The sequence below is a fragment of the Papio anubis genome, chromosome 9 (assembly GCF_008728515.1).
Source record: "Papio anubis isolate 15944 chromosome 9, Panubis1.0, whole genome shotgun sequence".
Taxonomy (NCBI): Eukaryota; Metazoa; Chordata; class Mammalia; order Primates; family Cercopithecidae; genus Papio; species Papio anubis.
In genome coordinates this window covers 111556894-111573959 of record NC_044984.1, presented here as the reverse complement: position 1 = coordinate 111573959, position 17066 = coordinate 111556894, and the positions used below count along the sequence as shown (strand labels likewise).

Here is a 17066-nt window from a genome sequence, read left to right as displayed (position 1 = left end):
AATGAATGTAGACCCTGCCACTTTTACCCACGCCATCCTAGCCTTGGAATGCATACTCATCAGCAACCCCGGGAGAAGAGTACTATGCAACCTTCTGTCATTTAGATGACACTTTTCATCCTGAAAGCAAACGCAGGTAGAGAGCAAATGGGGAAGCTGAGGCCCCTGGGCTGTGAGGATTTCCATGTGGGGACGCAGTGTTTATCAGCCTGTTCTTGCATTTCCTCCCAGACAAGGAGAGTTGAAATAATGGCTTTTTATACCCATTGGGATAATTCTGTTGCTTGATTTCCATCAGCCAACCCTGACTGAGCAACCAGGAAGGAAGGCCTGTTAAAAGCCACTGTACCCTTTAGGTGTCAACCTCCTGCTCCTATCCCAGTCCCAGCTCTGGCAAACACAAACCTACTTTCTGTCTCTGTAGATTTCCCTGTGCTGGACATTTCATATGAATGGAATCATAATGTGGTCGTTTGTGACTGACTTCTTTCACTTAGTATAATGTTTTCAAGGTTCATTCATACCGTAGCATGTATCAGAACTTCATCCTTTTCTATAGCCAAATAATATTCCATTGTATGGATGTGTCAAGTCTTGTTAATCCATTCATCCACTGGTGAACATTTGGATTGTTTTAAAGTCAACATGAGGTCAAACAATGGTAAGAACTATTCTTAAAAATTATCATTATTTTGAATTATCTGTGGTTTTATCTTAAAAATAACTCAGGACATTGGCCGGGCATGGTGGCTCATGCCTGTAATCCCAGCACTTTAGGAGGCCGAGGCAGGCAAATCCCTTGAGGCCAGGAGCTCGAAACCAGCCTGGCCAACATGACAAAACCATGTCTCTACTAAAAATACAAAAATTAGCTGGGTGTGGTGGCACATGCCTGTAATCCCAGCTACCTGGGAGGCTGAGACATGAGAATAACTTGAACCTGGGGAGGAGGTTGAGGCTGCAGTGAGCCAAGATTGCACCACTGCACTCCAGCCTGGGTGACAGAGTGAGATTCTGTCATAAATAAATAAATAAATAAATAAGGACAGCAATTCTTAGAACTGTTAAAATCGAAGAACAAGTGAGCTTGACCACAAAAAAAAAGGAAAATGTATTTGCAGTCATCCAGACATTCATTCAATATGCCCTTTCTTTACATAATTCTTAAATATTTAGAGGAAGATGGATTGGGAAATTCTGAGATGTTTACTTTCTTATTTAATGTTAAACCTCTACACACATTAATTTTAGGAATAAATGACATAATAGAATTATATCTTAAGTGCAGGTTAGGTCCTAAAGTCAATGGCAAATCTGACATGTCCAGCACATCGCAGACACTCAAAATATATAGGATGGATGGATGCATGTATGCATGGAAAGATATATGGATGGGTGGGTGAATGGATGGAAGAATGGATGCATGGAAAGATAGATGGATGGGTGGGTGGGTCGATGGGTAGATGGATGGAAGGATGGATGCATGGAAAGATGGATGAGTGCATGGGTAGATGGAAGGAAGGATGGGTGCGTGGAAAGATGGATGGGTGGGTGGGTGGGTGGATGGGTGGGTGAGTGGACAGATGGATGGATGGAAAGATGGATACATGGATGGGAGGGCGGAAGGGTAGATGAATGGCAGAGTGGATGAGTGGATGGGTGAATGGATGGAAGGAAGACAATGAAAGGGTAGAGTGAAGAAAGGAAGGGAAGGAAGAAGGGAAGGAGGGAAGGGTTACTGGATGGATAGATGAATGGATGGATGAATGGATGGATGGATGGATAGTTGGATAGATGGATGGATGGGTGGATGTAGATACATGCCATGACTTGGGGCTGTTGGCAAGGAGATCCGCTTGGCTGAAAGAGGTCACTGAAAGCCTTGTGTACACCACAGGCAGCCTGTGATGTCTTCTGTGTGGGAGATGATGTCAACATTGAAAAGGCGAACAATTCCCTCATCAGCAATGACCGCAGCTGGAAGAGAAACAAGTTCCGCCTCACCTATGTGGCCGAAGCTCCAGAACTCACGCAAGGTACCTCCCACCACCCTTCTAGGGAGGCATTCATGACAATGGGGGAAAGGCAGGCGATCTCACCTCCAGAAGGTGCTTAGGGAAGATGGGCTTCATTGCTTTGATCTCCCTTTAGTGCAGTCTTACCAAAATGAATACTTTGCTGCCCTCCCACACTCCGTAAAACAAGTACTGGGAAATGTCTCTCTCTCTCTCTGTCTCTCTAGTAATATGCTGTGTTCTTCCAAACCATCCTCTTCTCAACTTAATTCAACCAGATTTTCTTTTTGTTCTGCACTACCCACAACCACCTCACCCGTCCCAACCAATGCCTGCCTCATCTGTTCTCTTCTGTCTCTCATTCTAGTCCAGAGAACAGTAGAAGTGTCAGTAGAGGGTGAAGAAAATGCTGCAGAGTGTTTGTTTGTATTAATATTCTGAGAAAAGGTCTCATTATGTTTCCCAGACTGGTCTTGAACTCCTGGCCTCAAGTGATCCTCCCATCTCAGCCTCCTAAGTAGTTGGGATTATGGGCAGGAGCCACCTTGCCCCGCCTGGGGAGTTTTTAATGGAACATTCAACACCTTCTCAGGAAAACTGTTTTTCTCCCCACAGGTCTATCCAATGTCCACAAAAAGCGAGTCTCAGCTGCCCGACTACTTAGCCGTCAAAACCTCCAGAGCCCTAAATCCAGGTAGGAACATCTTGGTTCACTGGGTTACCCACCTATTCTCTCAAATGTCACCCATGATGAAGGACAAGCCCTGTGGACTCCAAGGACTGGCTGTTTTCCAATCATTGCAAAGTGCCATAGAGACTCCCTTGCTGCTTTTTAGCGTCTGGAGTTCCTGCTTTCCTTTTGCCAAGCTCCAACCTGAAGGGGTGGGAAAAGGAAATGGTGTTGATCTCATGAAAAGAGGAAAGAAAAAGGTTTTCTGAGTAAGGTTTTTTTAACAGTGGACCACACCCCTGTAGATTTGCTGCATGTTTATTGTACCACAGCATCTTAGCTGGAAATCACTTAGTCCAAGTATTTCCTATTATGAATAATTTTTTTAATGTAGCTAAAAAGTGGCTACCCACACTCTGCTTAAATTTCTTTGGGTTGATGGGAGATAAAGTCCTAATTGTTAGAAATTAGCTTAATATCCAATATAACCAGTATCTTTTTATCAAATATAACCAAAGCATGTCTTCCTAGCACTTTATTTTAAACCCAGTTTTACTCTCTGGTGACACCTAAGACAAGTTTATTTCTTTCCAAATGAGAGACCTGGAAATAGCCAACGACATTGACCAATCTCCTCTGGGGCCTGATTCCTTCAAGTCATTCTTTCTAAGACATGGTTTCCCAAGCCTCTGGCTTTAGTAAAAGGACACACTCTGTCCTGCTGGAAATGTCACTCTCACCTGGTCACAGTGCAGTGGAGAGATGTGATCACTGCCAAATGTGCTCAGGTTATTATTACCATCACCAATTTGAACAGGACGCGCTAATGCTGCCTGAGATCTCAGGCATGGTTCTAATGGCCGTTTTGCTTTTCCATTAAAAGCGGTCACTGCTGTTCTTAGACATCACGTCTTCTCAAAATCATCACACCAGGTCTGCTCATCTCTCTACTTGTATAAATAATTTTTCTAGCACTAATGAAAGTCTTTGCATAGATCCCTGTTGAATAGAATCTTTTTCTCTTTGTAGTTACAGCAGAAGAATCAAGAATCTTTTCAAGTCTTGATTCTTTGCCCAGCATAGTTCACTGTGCTGTGCTTGGTTCACTGGGTTACCCACCTCTGCTCCCAGGTGCCACCCACAATAAAGGACGAGCTCTTGTTGATTCCAAGGACTGGCTGTTTTCCAATTATTGCAAAGTACCACAGAGACCCCCTTGCTGCTCTGGGAACAGAGGTGGGTAACCCGGTGAACTAAGCACGGCGCAGTGAACTATGCTGTGCAAAGAATCAAGACTTGAAAAGATGTTCTGCTGTAACTACAAAGTGAAAAACATTCCATTCAACGGGAACCAGTGCAAAGACCTTCATTAGTGCTAGAAAAATTACTCGGCCCAGCATGGTGGCTCACACCTGTAATCCCAGCACTTTGGGAGCTGAGGCAGATAGATCATGAGGTCAGGAGTTCAAGACCAGCCTGACCACCATGGTGAAACTCTGTCTCTACTAAAAATACAAAAATTAGCCAGGTGTGGTTGTGGGGGCCTATAATCCCAGCTACCCAGGAGGCTGAGGCAGGCGAATCGCTGGAACCCAGGAGGCGGAGGCTGCAGTGAGCTGAGATTGCACCATTGCACTCCAACCTGGGCGACAGAGTAAGACTCCATCTCAAAAAAAAAAAAAAAGGAGAAGAAAAAAGAAAAAGAAGAATTACTTATACAAGTAGAGAGATGGATGGACAGACCCAGTTTGATCAATTTGAGATGTGATGTCTAAGAGTAGGCTCTTGATTAAGCAGTTCTGGGCTCTAACCCCAGCTCTGCCATGCACTAGCTGTGCAGCCTTGGCTAAGCCATTTAGGTGATCTGAGCCCCTGTCTCCTTACCTACATAATAGGAATGATAGCTATGAAGATTACTAATGTTTTTCTAGAGCTCTCTGTGTTCCAAGCGCTGTGCTGAGTCCTCTGTCCAGGATCTTTTATAATTCTAACCAGCCTGGGAAGTAGGCGCTCTTATCATACACATTTTAAATAGGAACAATGACAACTAGAAAATACAAGTGACTTTCTCAAGGTCACACCGACCTGGTTATCTGACTCCAAAGTCAGTGTGCCAAATGGCTACACAGATGGCCTCACCAGCATTGCAAGGCTGCTAAGTATTAAAAATAAGCTACATAAAGCAACTAGCATATCATAGAGTCCCGTCAGTATTCCTTATCCATCCGTGCTTCATGTCACCTGCAAATTTAGTGTGTGTGCTTTCTATGTAATCTTCCAAACCTTTGATAAAAGTGATCAACAGAGCAGAGCCCCAGGGCTCTCATATTCTCTCTTAGATTCTCAAACATTAAAGAAATGGAGTGGGAAATTAATCTCCGAATAATTAGTTAAGTGCAATTCAGAGCATAATGGCCCCTGATATGGAGAGGGACTCTGTATTTGAAATATATCTCTTACTACTTATTTTGGTCCTATGGGAAGGGATGATATAAGTAGCATTGCATGAGAAGGCCTAATAATCTACTGGAAATTTCCTTCAGCAACAAACTATGAAAGACCAGCTTACAGAATTTACTCCCAAAGCCATAGTACATAAGTAGCAAGGAAACTTGCAAATGTTTTGATGCTAAGTGAAACCAAAAGTCCCAAAATCAGCCCCCACCCCCGCCCATCCAGAGGAGGCACCTGACTCTAAGCGACGGGTCTAAAAGTGACTAGCAAGAGAATATTCCAAACAAGGTTAGAACTGGAGTGTAGAATTCAAATCAGTTATGAATTAGCACAAAAAGGACCCAGTCTTACCTCCGTGTTTCTCTCTTTAAAAGCATGTTCTCTATTTTCAAGCTTAAAGTGCTTTAAAAGCACTACCTATTTTCAAGCTTAATACCATTTCCAGCTTCATAAGGCTTATTTAAAAAAAGAAGAAAAAGGATAATTGAGTGAAAAAGCATGACTCTCCCGTTTTCTCCTGCCCGAGGCTGAAGTTGGGCTGTCTGGCCTAAAAGGCCACAACCAAGATATCACTAATCCCCCTACGAGAGACCATTAATGGCAGGCAAAGTGCTTATGAGGAAGTAGGCAGCCTTTTGAGGATGATCCTTGAAAATCTAAAGAGAAAAGTGACCACAGTCACCATCACAGCCTGGAAATAAATTTTCTAATGCACGTACAACAATTAGCAAATGACACAGAAGAGAGAGCATAATGGATGGCTGATGTGTGGGGTGTAGACACTAAGTCCTAGAAATCAGGAGCAAGAGGGGAATGCAGGACTTGAGATGAACCTCTTATGGGAGGGTGGGCTTTAGAAAGGCGGGAAAGAGGAGGGGGGTCCAGGAAGGAAGAACAGCAGAAGTTAAGGTCAGCACCGGGATGTCTGGGAGAATGGCAGACATTACAATGCAGAGTTCTTGATCGGTAGAATGCTTCAGTCTCATCTCCCCTCGAGTAAAATAGCTTCTTTCCAGCCTTCCCCATCTCAACAGAGGACATCAACGTTTGGCTTCAGTCAAAACCTCCAGTGTCATCCTCACTCCTCTCTCCCTCTCGCCTGGGTCATGCAGTCGCTCAGCAGATGCCCTTGGCCTTGTCTTTCAACTACATCTCAGACCCACCACCTTGAGCAAAGCCATGGGCATGTCCAGTCTGACTGACTGGAATAGCCACCCAACTTGTCTCTTGGTTTCTGAGCTTTTCTCTAAAAACATCGGTTTCCAAAGAGCAGACAGAGGAATCTTTCCTTTCTTTCTTTCTTTCTTTTTTTTTTTTTTATTATTTTATTTTATTTTATTTTATTTTTGAGGTTAAGAGTAGAAGTTTAATTGATGAAAGAAAGGGCTGGGTGCGGTGGCTCATGCCTGTAATCCCAGCACTTTGGGAGGCCAAGGCAGGCGAATCACGAGGTCAGGAGTTTGAGACCAGCCTGGCCGACATGGTGAAACCCCGTGTCTACTAAAAATACAAAAATTAGCTGGGCATGTTGGCAGGTGCCTGTAATCCCAGCTACTCGGGAGGCTAAGGCAGGGGAATCACTTGAACCCGGGAGGCGGAGGTTGCTGTGAGCCAAAATCGCACCACTGCTCTCCAGCCTGGGCAACAGAGTGAGACTCCGTCTTAAAAAAAAAAAAAAAAAAAAAAAAAAGAGCTCTCTGCTGAAGAGAGGGGTCCTGGAGAAATGGGTTGCCAGATCCACGGTGAAATGCACAGGGGCTTGGGGGTTTACAGATGTCTAGTGAGGAGGCAGTGTTTGATTTACATAGGACGCAAAATATTGGTTGGACCAGGCGTGCCATTTGCATAGGGTGCGGAAAACTGGTTTGGACTAGGTGTCCTACTTGTACAAGGTGTGAATTTCTGGCCACCCCCACCCTAATCTTTTACTATGGAAGCGGGTCGTCAGACAGAGGAATCTTTTAAAACCGTGAATTGAAGCCTATCACTCCCCAGCTTCACAGCCCCTAATGGTCTGCTGGACTTCAGGAAACCTCCAAACTCCTTCCCATGGCAGGTCATCATGAGGCTCTTGTGATATGACCGCTACTATTGTCCAAACAAACACTCCAGCCTTCTTTCACTTCCTTGAACATGCCACCTTTTCTCTGCCTCTGGGCCTTTGCACGTGCTCTTCCCCATCCCTGGAATGCTGTGCCTGCAGGTCTTTGCACGTCTCTGCTTAAATGTCAAATCGCCAGAGAGGTCTCCGTGACTGTCCTATCGACATAGCCTACTCCCCTCAACCCATCACCACTCACTCATCCACATCACCAACCCCACCTGAGATCTTTTAAGTGACTTCTCAATGAGAATAGGGCACTTTGCTGTCCTTCCCCATCACTCTCTCACCAGTGCCTAGAACAGTGCTTGGCACGCAATGTACGGGTGTTGAATGAATGAACCTTGTTAACTTGAGCAGTTCACAGCTGACAATATTTATCCTTTTCACCGAAGAATGCACATTTTCTGGGTTTTTTTTCCATTTAATGCTGGACATTAGCAAATTATTCTTTTATCTGCAAACCTATCATTGAGCCACCGCCAAGCATGTGTGTGTATGTGATGCTTCTGGATGTGACTAGAAATAAATCACACAGAGGGGACACTCGGGGGAGAAGGAAATAGGGCCCAAATGGCGGCTGCTGTTCCATTGCCTCTTCCTCTTCTCCCTGTACTTCTCATATGGCCCATATGTGTCCCAAGCTTTAAGAAAAAATAAAAAATAGGCCAGGCGTGGTGGCTCACACTTGTAATCCCAGCACTTTGGGAGGTTGAGGCGGGTGGATCACCTGAGATCAGGAGTTTGAGACCAGCTGGCCATCATGGTTAAACCCTGTCTCTGCTAAAAGTACAAAAACTAGCCGGGTATGGTGGTGGGCGCTTGTAATCCTAGCTACTCTGGAGGCTGAGGCAGGAGAATCGCTTGAACCCAGGAGGTGGAGGTTGCAGTGAGCCAAGATCGCACCACTGCACTCCAACCTGGGCAACAAAGAGAGACTCCATCTCAAAAAAACTAAAACTAATAATTTTTAAAAATGTTTAAAAATTATCCACTTACAAAGCTCAGCAGAACTGAGATTTAAGACAATTGGTTTATGAGCCAGTGCTACTCCCCAGAGGGTCGGCTTCCCAGCAAAGCATCAAAGACCAGCCCACCAAGGTGCCCTGGGGCCCTGCGGCCATTCAGCGCTGGGGGTTCTCAGCAAGCACCCCCAAGCAGCATGCAGAGTCCCCTTGATTAAACTCCCAGCAGGGCCAGAGCCTGGACCCACCTTCTAGCCCACGGGCCAGCCACTTTCCCAAGCCTGCTCCTTGTCTGCACGGCCACCCTCTGCCTCGTTCAAGGGGACTTGGGGGGAGGTGGCTGTGCTCGTGAGCTAGCTCAGCAAGTTTGGGTCCTCTGCGTTTCTATTTTGTACAAATCGTGATGATCTGGGAAGAAAGCGGGAATTGATTTGCGGGCCTTTCAAAGGCTTCCTTTGGGTAAACTTAGGAGGCTCCCAAATTAGAAACCCCACAGCGCCCCCTGCTGGCCCTGGCTTCTGCGATTTACTTCTTGCAGCTCTCTGGAGGTAATGTCTGCTCCCCAGGAACCAAAGACTGGTGTGAGCTCTGAGAAGGCTCAGTCGTGCAGGTTCCCAGACAGGGCAAGATCTGCCCAGGGAGGGACAGTGGGACTCCAGACCTTAATACTACCATTCACAATTATGGTCGCTAAGTTCCCCACTATGCTAAGGGCGGGGATGCCTTGCTTCAAGAAAATACTTGACACCGTTTCTTCCCCCAAAATAATATGCCCGCTCAACTCTTTTTAATAATGGTGGCTATTTGTAGCACAAAGGGGTTCTTGGTTGAGCCAAAAACTCCTTTAAATAGCGAGTCCCATTGGGCTATTCAAGTGTTGATTTACATACCATAGAGAATATAGAAACTTCATGTTGAATATCAAGCGTCTCTATCCACTGAAAACTCATTGGCAATGAAGAAAAAGCAGGTCTGAAAAAGCAATCATAGCTCAAAGGGTGCAAAAGATTTGATTTATCCAAGTGTAGTTGATCCTAGAGTTTGCAGGTATTGTGTAAAATGCAGTATACTGTACTGAAAGGTTTTTTGGGGTTCGTTTGTTTGTTTTTTGGGTGGCGGTGGGGGGTGGGGATGTAGTCTCTCCCTGATGCCCAGGCTGGAGTGCAGTGGTGTGGTTTCGGCTCACTGCAACCTCCACTTCCTGGGTTCAAGTGATTCTCCCGCCTCAGCCTCCGGAGTAGCTGGGATTACAGGCGTGCGCCACAATGCCCAGCTAATTTTTGTGTTTTTAGTAGAGATGGGGTTTTGTCATGTTGGCCAGGCTGGTCTCAAACTCCTGACCTCAGGTGATCCGCGCACCTCCACCTCTCAAAGTGCTGGGATTACAAGTGTGAGCCACTGCGCCTGGCCTGTACCAAAACTTTTTAAAGGACCAGAATAATCACATTCTGAGAGTTTATTATTGAAAGCTGTTGGATTAGCACAGGCCTCCTGAACCTGAAACACAAGAATCAATGCAGAAAGGTTATAACCCGGTGGGCATCAGTGACTTTCCTTCTGTGTTGTCTTTTTAGATCTCTCAATGTTGTAATATTGATGAGTTTATGCATAGGAGGAACCCAAGCTTAAAGCCAAGTCTTTTTTCCTTTACCATTACAACACGAGGAACCCTGGTTGCCAAAGGCAGTGGGGCTTGCAATTCCTAGGAGATGTAGAATTTCACAGATTGGGAATACCACAGTCTGTGGTTCCAGTGTAGTGCTAGACACTGAGAGAACCCCTATTAGTACTGAGAATGGGGTGCTAGAATCCAAAAGAAGGGAGTTGAGAAGGAGAGAGTGAGTAGTTATGCCCAATACTGCTTCCAGATCCAGATGAAACCTAGGAAGCAGCCATTGGATTTGCAGTGAGGAGTTCACTGGTGACCTTGATAAAAAGCCTCAGTGTAGAATGATGGCTGAGCACTGTGGCCCTTACCTGTAATCCTAGCACTTTGGAAGGCTGAGGTGGGAAGATTGCTTCAGCTCACAAGTTTGAGACCAGCCTTGGCCACATAGGGAAATTCCATCTGTACAAAAAATTCCAAAATTAGCCAGGCATGACAGTGCCTGCCTGTAGTCCCAGCTACTTGGGAGGGCTGAGGTGGGAGGATCGTTGAGCTTGGGAGATAGAGGCTGCAGTGAGCTGTGATCGCACCACTGCACTCCAGCCAGGGTGACAGAGCAAGACCCTATCTCACCATAATAATAATAGAATGATGGGGGAATAGGCTTGGTTAGCACAGGCCCCAACAAGAATGGAAGGAGGAGAACTGCAGCCAACAGGGACAGACAGAAGAGCCAAAGAAAAGGAAGAAGTAGCTGCTGGCCCTTGTCCTATGATTCCTCTGCAATTTCCTGCAGTCGGTCAACTATCTTCGTGCGTCTCCACACCAACGGGAATCAGGAGCTGCAGTACCAGCCTGGGGACCACCTGGGCGTCTTCCCTGGCAACCACGAGGACCTCGTGAATGCCCTGATCGAGCGGCTGGAAGACGCACCCCCTGTCAACCAGATGGTGAAAGTGGAACTGCTGGAGGAGCGGAACACGGCTTTAGGTAACATTCCCAGGGGCCCTTCCCTGCTCTAGGGAGCTGCAGAGGCAGTGGGTGTCTGGGGAAGAAGAGACCCGTTCTTCCCAGTCACGAGTCCAGGCAGGAGAGTGGGTCTCTGTTGCTAGCAGCCGATGAGACTGAAGATTTTCCCCTTTCTCATGGCTGATCAACCTTGGGCCAACCAGCTGAGCAAATAAATGCGCATGGTGCCAGGCCATCGATGGCTCACCATTGGGAGAAGGGGGCCGCTACCTTCCTTCATTGACTAGACACGGATGTTAGCAGTAGCCACTCTTTTCACTTTCCATCCTCACCACTACCCCTCAGGAAAATCTCTAGTACCCCATTGCCCACCAGGTAAATAACAGCAGAAATCTGATCCTGCCTCCTCTTAGAATCAAAAGGTACTATAGGAAGCTCGATGGCCAACGAAGGATTGAGCCCACATGTTTTACCTCATTAGATCAAGCTCTCGCCTGCTTAAGTGTCCATCCTTGACATTCATATTGAAGAACTTTCAAAGGCAAATGGGTCTCAGTGCTTCATCCAGGAGCACAGGTGGGCTCAAGGGTCAGGTACAAGGAACTGCAGTGACCTTACCTGGCAGACCAATACAGGACTGTCACTTTTACAAAAGAGCTAGGATGTGAAGTCAGGATAGAATGTGAAAGTAGCATATTGTCAAAGCCCTGCTGAAAACCTCTCAGGAAGACACTACGTTAGAGAGACATACCCTCTTTTTTTTTTTTTTTTTTTTTTTTGAGACAGAGTTTTGCTCTTGTTACCCAGGCTGGAGTGCGGTGGCGCAATCTTGGCTCGCTGCAACTTCCGCCTCCCAAGTTCAAGCGATTCTCCTGCCTCAGCCTCCTGGGTAGCTGGAATTACAGGCGCATGCCACCACACCAGCTAATTTTTTGTATTTTTAGTAGAGACGGGGATTTCATCATGTTGGCCAGGCTGGTCTCAAACTCCTGACCTCAGGTGATCCACCCGTCTTGGCCTCCCAAAGTGCTGGGATTACAGGCATGAGCCACCACACCCGGCTGAGACATACCCTCTCTTAATAAATCCTGGCTGAGTGAGGTGGCTGACGCCTGTAATCCCAACACTTTGGGAAGCTGAGGCAGGCAGATCATTTGAGCCCAGGAGTTTGAGACCAGCCTGGGAACATGGTGAAACTGCATCTCTACAAAAAAATACAAAAATTAGCCAGGGATCAGGCTGAGTGCGGCAGCTCATGCCTGTAATCATAATCCCAGCACTTTGGGAGGCCGAGGTGGGTGGATCACCTGAAGTCAGGAGTTCGAGACCAGCCTGGCCAACATGGCAAAACCCCGTGTCTACTAAAAATACAAAAAATTAGCCGGGCATGGTGGCACATGTCTGTAATCCCAGCGACTCAGGAGGCTGAGGCAGGAGAATCGCTTGAACCCGGGAGGCAGAGGTTGCAGTGAACCGAGATCGCACCATTGCACTCCAGCCTGGGTGACAGAGCGAGACTCCATCTAAAAAAAAAAAAAAATTAGTAGGGCATGGTGGCTCACGTCTGTATTCCCAGCTACTCAGGAGCGTGAGGTGGGAGGATCACTTGAGCCCAGGAGTTCAAGGCTACAGTGAGCTGTGATCGCATCACTGCACTGTAACCTGGGCAACAGAGTGAGACCCGGTCTAAAAAAATAAATAAATAAAATAAAATAAAATAAATCCAACCCAGACAATACTTCCTCTATGTTGAAATAGAGCTTTTTATTTGGGATCGAACCCCTGATGGAGGAGAGGCTTATATTTAGGGACATATTGGAGGAAGAGTATATAGAGGGAGTACAATATAGTAGTCAGAACAAGGTCTGAAGCCACACTGCCTGACTTCACGCTTATGAGCTGTGTGACCTCGGGCAAATTTCTTAACCTCTCTGTGCTTCTATTTTTCTCAGCGGGGAGAAGAGTAACACTGTCTTGGATTGTTGTGATGATTAAATGAGTTAATGTAAAATACTAATAATAGTACTCGGCACATAGACTGTGCTAGATAAGTGTTAGTGTTTATAATGACAAACACTAACATCCCATTCAGGGGGTGAGAGGCTGACACCATCCCATGATACATGGGGCCGAAATAGGCTTATCTCTGTCCCCCACAGCTGGGGGCTCGTTGTATAGAACGCCAGTGGACTATGCCATGCTATTTTAATATTTTTCTCCTCTCTTCATGTATTTTTCTTAATTTTTGGATTCATTTGCATAATTAATTTTGGATTTGCTTCTTGCACACATGGCATCCCCTGGATTCTGGGCGTGGAAGGTGGAGAGCTAGAAGGTTGCTTGGCTCTGGAGCCACCCTCCTCACCTGGCCCCACCCTCTGCTCCAGCAGCAGACCTGAACCCCCGACTTAGACTCAAGCCCTCCCACACCCACCCCTCACCCGCCTTGTACCTCCACAGGCGTCATCAGTAACTGGACAGACGAGCACCGCCTCCCACCCTGCACCATCTTCCAGGCCTTCAAGTACTACCTGGACATCACCACGCCACCAACGCCCCTGCAGCTGCAGCAGTTTGCCTCCCTAGCCACCAATGAGAAGGAGAAGCAGCGTCTGCTGGTCCTCAGCAAGGTGGGTCCTCAGGCTTCGCACAACCCTAGGGAGCGCCTTTCGCCTCCTTGTCTTTAAAGAGTTGGAAACTGTTATTACCAGGCTTCCAGCAGATGGCAGTCTTGAGCCAAGGGGGCCGTTATTTGCTGTAGGTCGCCATATTGGCTGGTCCAATGTGGCTGGTCTGCCCCCAGTTCTAAGGCCTGGCAGAGCAAGAGTGACTCCTTTGAATCAAACAGTTCCCTGGCTACAACTGAAATTGCTATTCTTTCTGTCTTCCTTTGGAACCTTGGGCTTCCATTAGTGCCATTTTAGGCCATGCTTAGGAGAAAAACAGGATCTCACCATGCCTTGGTTTAAAGATAAGGTTTTTTCTTGTTTGTTGTTTTTTTAATTTTTATGGATACTTGGTAGGTGTATGTATTTATGGGGTACATGTGATATTTTGATACAGGTATACAATGTGTAATAATCGCATCAGGGCAAAGGGGGTATTCATCCCCTCAATCATTCATCATTTCTTTGTGTTGGAAACATTCCAATTCCACTCTTTTAGTTATTTTTAAATATATAATGAATTATTGTTGACGATAGTCACCTTGTCTAGATCTAGGAAATAGTAGTTTTTTGTTTTTTTTTTTTTTTTGTCCCTAAGACAGAGTCTCACCCTCTAGCCCAGGCTGGAGTGCCGTGTGGCACAATCTCAGTTCACTGCAACCTCCATTTCCCAGGCTCAAAGGATTCTCGTGCCTTAGCCTCCCGAGCAGCTGGAATTGCAGGCACCTGCCACCATGGCCAGCTAATTTTTGTATTTTTTTCTTTAGTAGAGATGAAGTTTCACCATCAAATTCCTGACCTCAGGTGATCCACCCACCTCAACCTCCCAAAAATGCTAGGATTAAAGGCATGAGCCACCACGCCTAGCCTAGATCTTATTCCTTCTATCTAACTGTATTTTTGTACCCATGAACCATCTCCACTTTCCCCCACCCCTCCCCACTACCCTTCCCTGCACTGGTAGCCCTCCTTCTACTCTCTGTCTTCATGACTTTATTTGCTTCTAGTTTTTAGCTCCCACAAATGAGTGAGAACATGCAAAATTTGTCTTATTGTGCCTGGCTTCTTGCACTTAACATGATGTCCTCCAGTTCCATCCATGTGGCTGCTATGATGAGATTTTGCCAATGCAGAGGAGCTGCAGGTGGAACTACTAGAGATCAGAGGTCTCTGATTGTAAAATGAACCAAACGTAGCCTCTACCACCTTGCTTAGAAATCCTGGGATCACCTGCCCCAGCCTGCTGCAAAGCCTTGCTCAGTGAGAATTCTACCCAGGAGAACGGCCCACGCTGCTACCAATGGGGGCTCCTTCCCAGAAAGCAAGCCCCCAGCACAGGATGGCTTAGCTTTCTTCTGCCGTCCAGGAGAGGGGATTGAATGGTGAGCAGCAAGGAAGAGGCTAATTAGCGAGTGCGTAGTATTTAGAAATATGAAAATAAATACCAGAAGGAACACTTAAAGAGCTGTAAGTAGTTACCTCTGGGGAGTAGGAAGCAGATGGCAGAGGTAGAACAGGAGACCATTATTTTTAATCATAAGCTTTACAAAGTTATTTAACTTTTTAGACTATCTGCAAGTATAATTTTGATTTAAAACTTTTAATTAATGGGGGAGGGTGGCTAATAGGAAGAAGGACTGTAGATTGCACTGTTGGTACCTTATTAGATTGCACTGTTTTTACCTTATTTAAAGTAGAATTTGGGCACAGTGGCTCATGCCTGTAATCCCAGCACTCTGGGAGGCAGAGATGGGAAGATTGCTTGAGGCCAGGAGTTTGGAAATAACCCGGGCAACATAGACCCCATCTCTACAAAAAAATTAAATTAGCTGGGCATCATGGCACATGCCTGTAGTCCCAGCTACTCAGGAGGCTAAGGTGGGAGGATCACTTGAGCCCAGGAGTTCGAGGCTATGGTGAATCACGATCTTCCAACTGTACTGCAGCCTGGGTGAAAGAGCAAGACCCCATCTCTATAAATAAATAAATAAATAATAGGCCGGGCGCAGTGGCTCACGCCTGTAATCCCAGCACTTTGGGAGGCTGAGGCAGGCGGATCACCTGAGGTCGGGAGTTCGGGACCAGCCTGGCCAACGTGGCGAAACCCTGTCTCTATTAAAAATGCAAGAATTAGCTGGGCGTGGTGATGGGCACCTGTAATTCCAGCTACTCAGGAGACTGAGGTAGGAGAATTGCTTGTACCCAGGAGATGGAGGTTGCAGTGAGCCGAGATCACGCCACTGCACTCCAGCCTGGGTGACACAGCAAGAATCTGTTCCTAGATGGATAGATAGATAGATAGATAGATAGATAGATAGATAGATAGATAATTGATAGATAGATAGATAGATAGATAGATAGATAGATAGATAGATAGATAGAATTTGATATAACCCATGTGTATTAGTTTATTTCTTCCAAAAAGTGCAGACTTCAAGACAGGATTAAATGAGCAAGGATTTTTATTAGGGGAGACACTTGTGTGACATAAAGTGGAAAGGGATCAGATAGGGCTGGGAGAACCACCAGACCTCAAAACAAATCTAACGCTAGCCAAAGGAAAAGGAAGAAAGGTGGGATGAGAACGTTCTAGACTGCAGTGCAGTTTAAGGAAGGCCCAGCAGGGTTCTTGAGGAGTCCTGGAGACTCCTGTGCTTGGTCATTGGCAGGGAGCAGCCTGCGGGAAGGCAGGCCTGGCACCAACAGGGTGATGGATGTCAGTTTCAGGTAATGTCAGTTTCAAAGAGTTGAGAGGCCAGGGCTCTTTGTCCATTTTGCTCCTGCAATTGCAGGCCAGTCAGGCTGGAGGTCTGAGAAGCACGATGTAAAGGATGCCATCGCCTATTAATAAGGCCAGAACAGGCCGGGTGCTGTGGCTCACGCCTATAATCCCAGCACTTTGGGAGGCCGAGGTGGGCAGATCACAAGGTCAGGAGATTGAGACCATCCTGGCTAACACGGTGAAACCCCGTCTCTACTAAAAATACAAAAAATTAGCTGGATGTGGTGGCAGGCGCCTGTAGTCCCAGCTACTCGGGAGGCTGAGGCAGGAGAATGGCGTGAACCCTGGGAGGTGGAGCTTGCAGTGAGCCAAGATCATGCCACTGCACTCCAGCCTGGGCAGCAGAGTGAGACTCCATCTCAAAAAAAAATAAAAAATAGATAAATAAATAAGGCCAGGACAGTCTTTAGAAACTGGGGAAAATCTTTGTTATACAGTGCACTGGCACGCTGGTCTCAGAAACTGAGCCTTCTGTTCCAGCAATCAGAGACTGCCTAGGGCATCTTCTGAGATTAAGGAAAAATAACTCCAGAGCTCCAGAGAGTTCCTCTGTTGCCTGGTTACAGCTGGGCTTTGCTGTCAACACGTCCCCAAACATGGTCCTCCACACACCCCAACCTGATTTTTCCGGGGCTGTCACTCACCGCCATGAACATGACCCAAGCTCTCCAAAGATGCATCTCCAGATTCTGCAACCAACAAATCACAGGTCTCCACCGAATGCTGCCACTCCCCGCGTGAGTCATGACTCCCTTCTATAGTGCGTCTCTCTTGACTTCAGGAGTGTGTAGTGACTAGAAACACAAATTCTGAAGACACACTGTCTAGAGCAAGGCTC

The 17066-nt window shown here is 46.5% G+C and overlaps 1 protein-coding gene across 3 annotated transcripts in view; it reads left to right on the top strand.

Moving 5' to 3' along the window:
- The window catches only part of NOS1 (nitric oxide synthase 1), a 225182-nt gene that overhangs the window by 194584 nt on the left and 13532 nt on the right, over window positions 1–17066 (top strand). For all 3 annotated transcript variants that reach the window (XM_031650800.1, XM_017946235.3, XM_021923001.2), the window contains 4 exons: window positions 1898–2036; window positions 2631–2709; window positions 10608–10801; window positions 13241–13410. In XM_031650800.1, the coding sequence (XP_031506660.1) occupies window positions 1898–2036; window positions 2631–2709; window positions 10608–10801; window positions 13241–13410 (582 nt within the window). The remainder of the gene's footprint in view (window positions 1–1897; window positions 2037–2630; window positions 2710–10607; window positions 10802–13240; window positions 13411–17066) is intronic.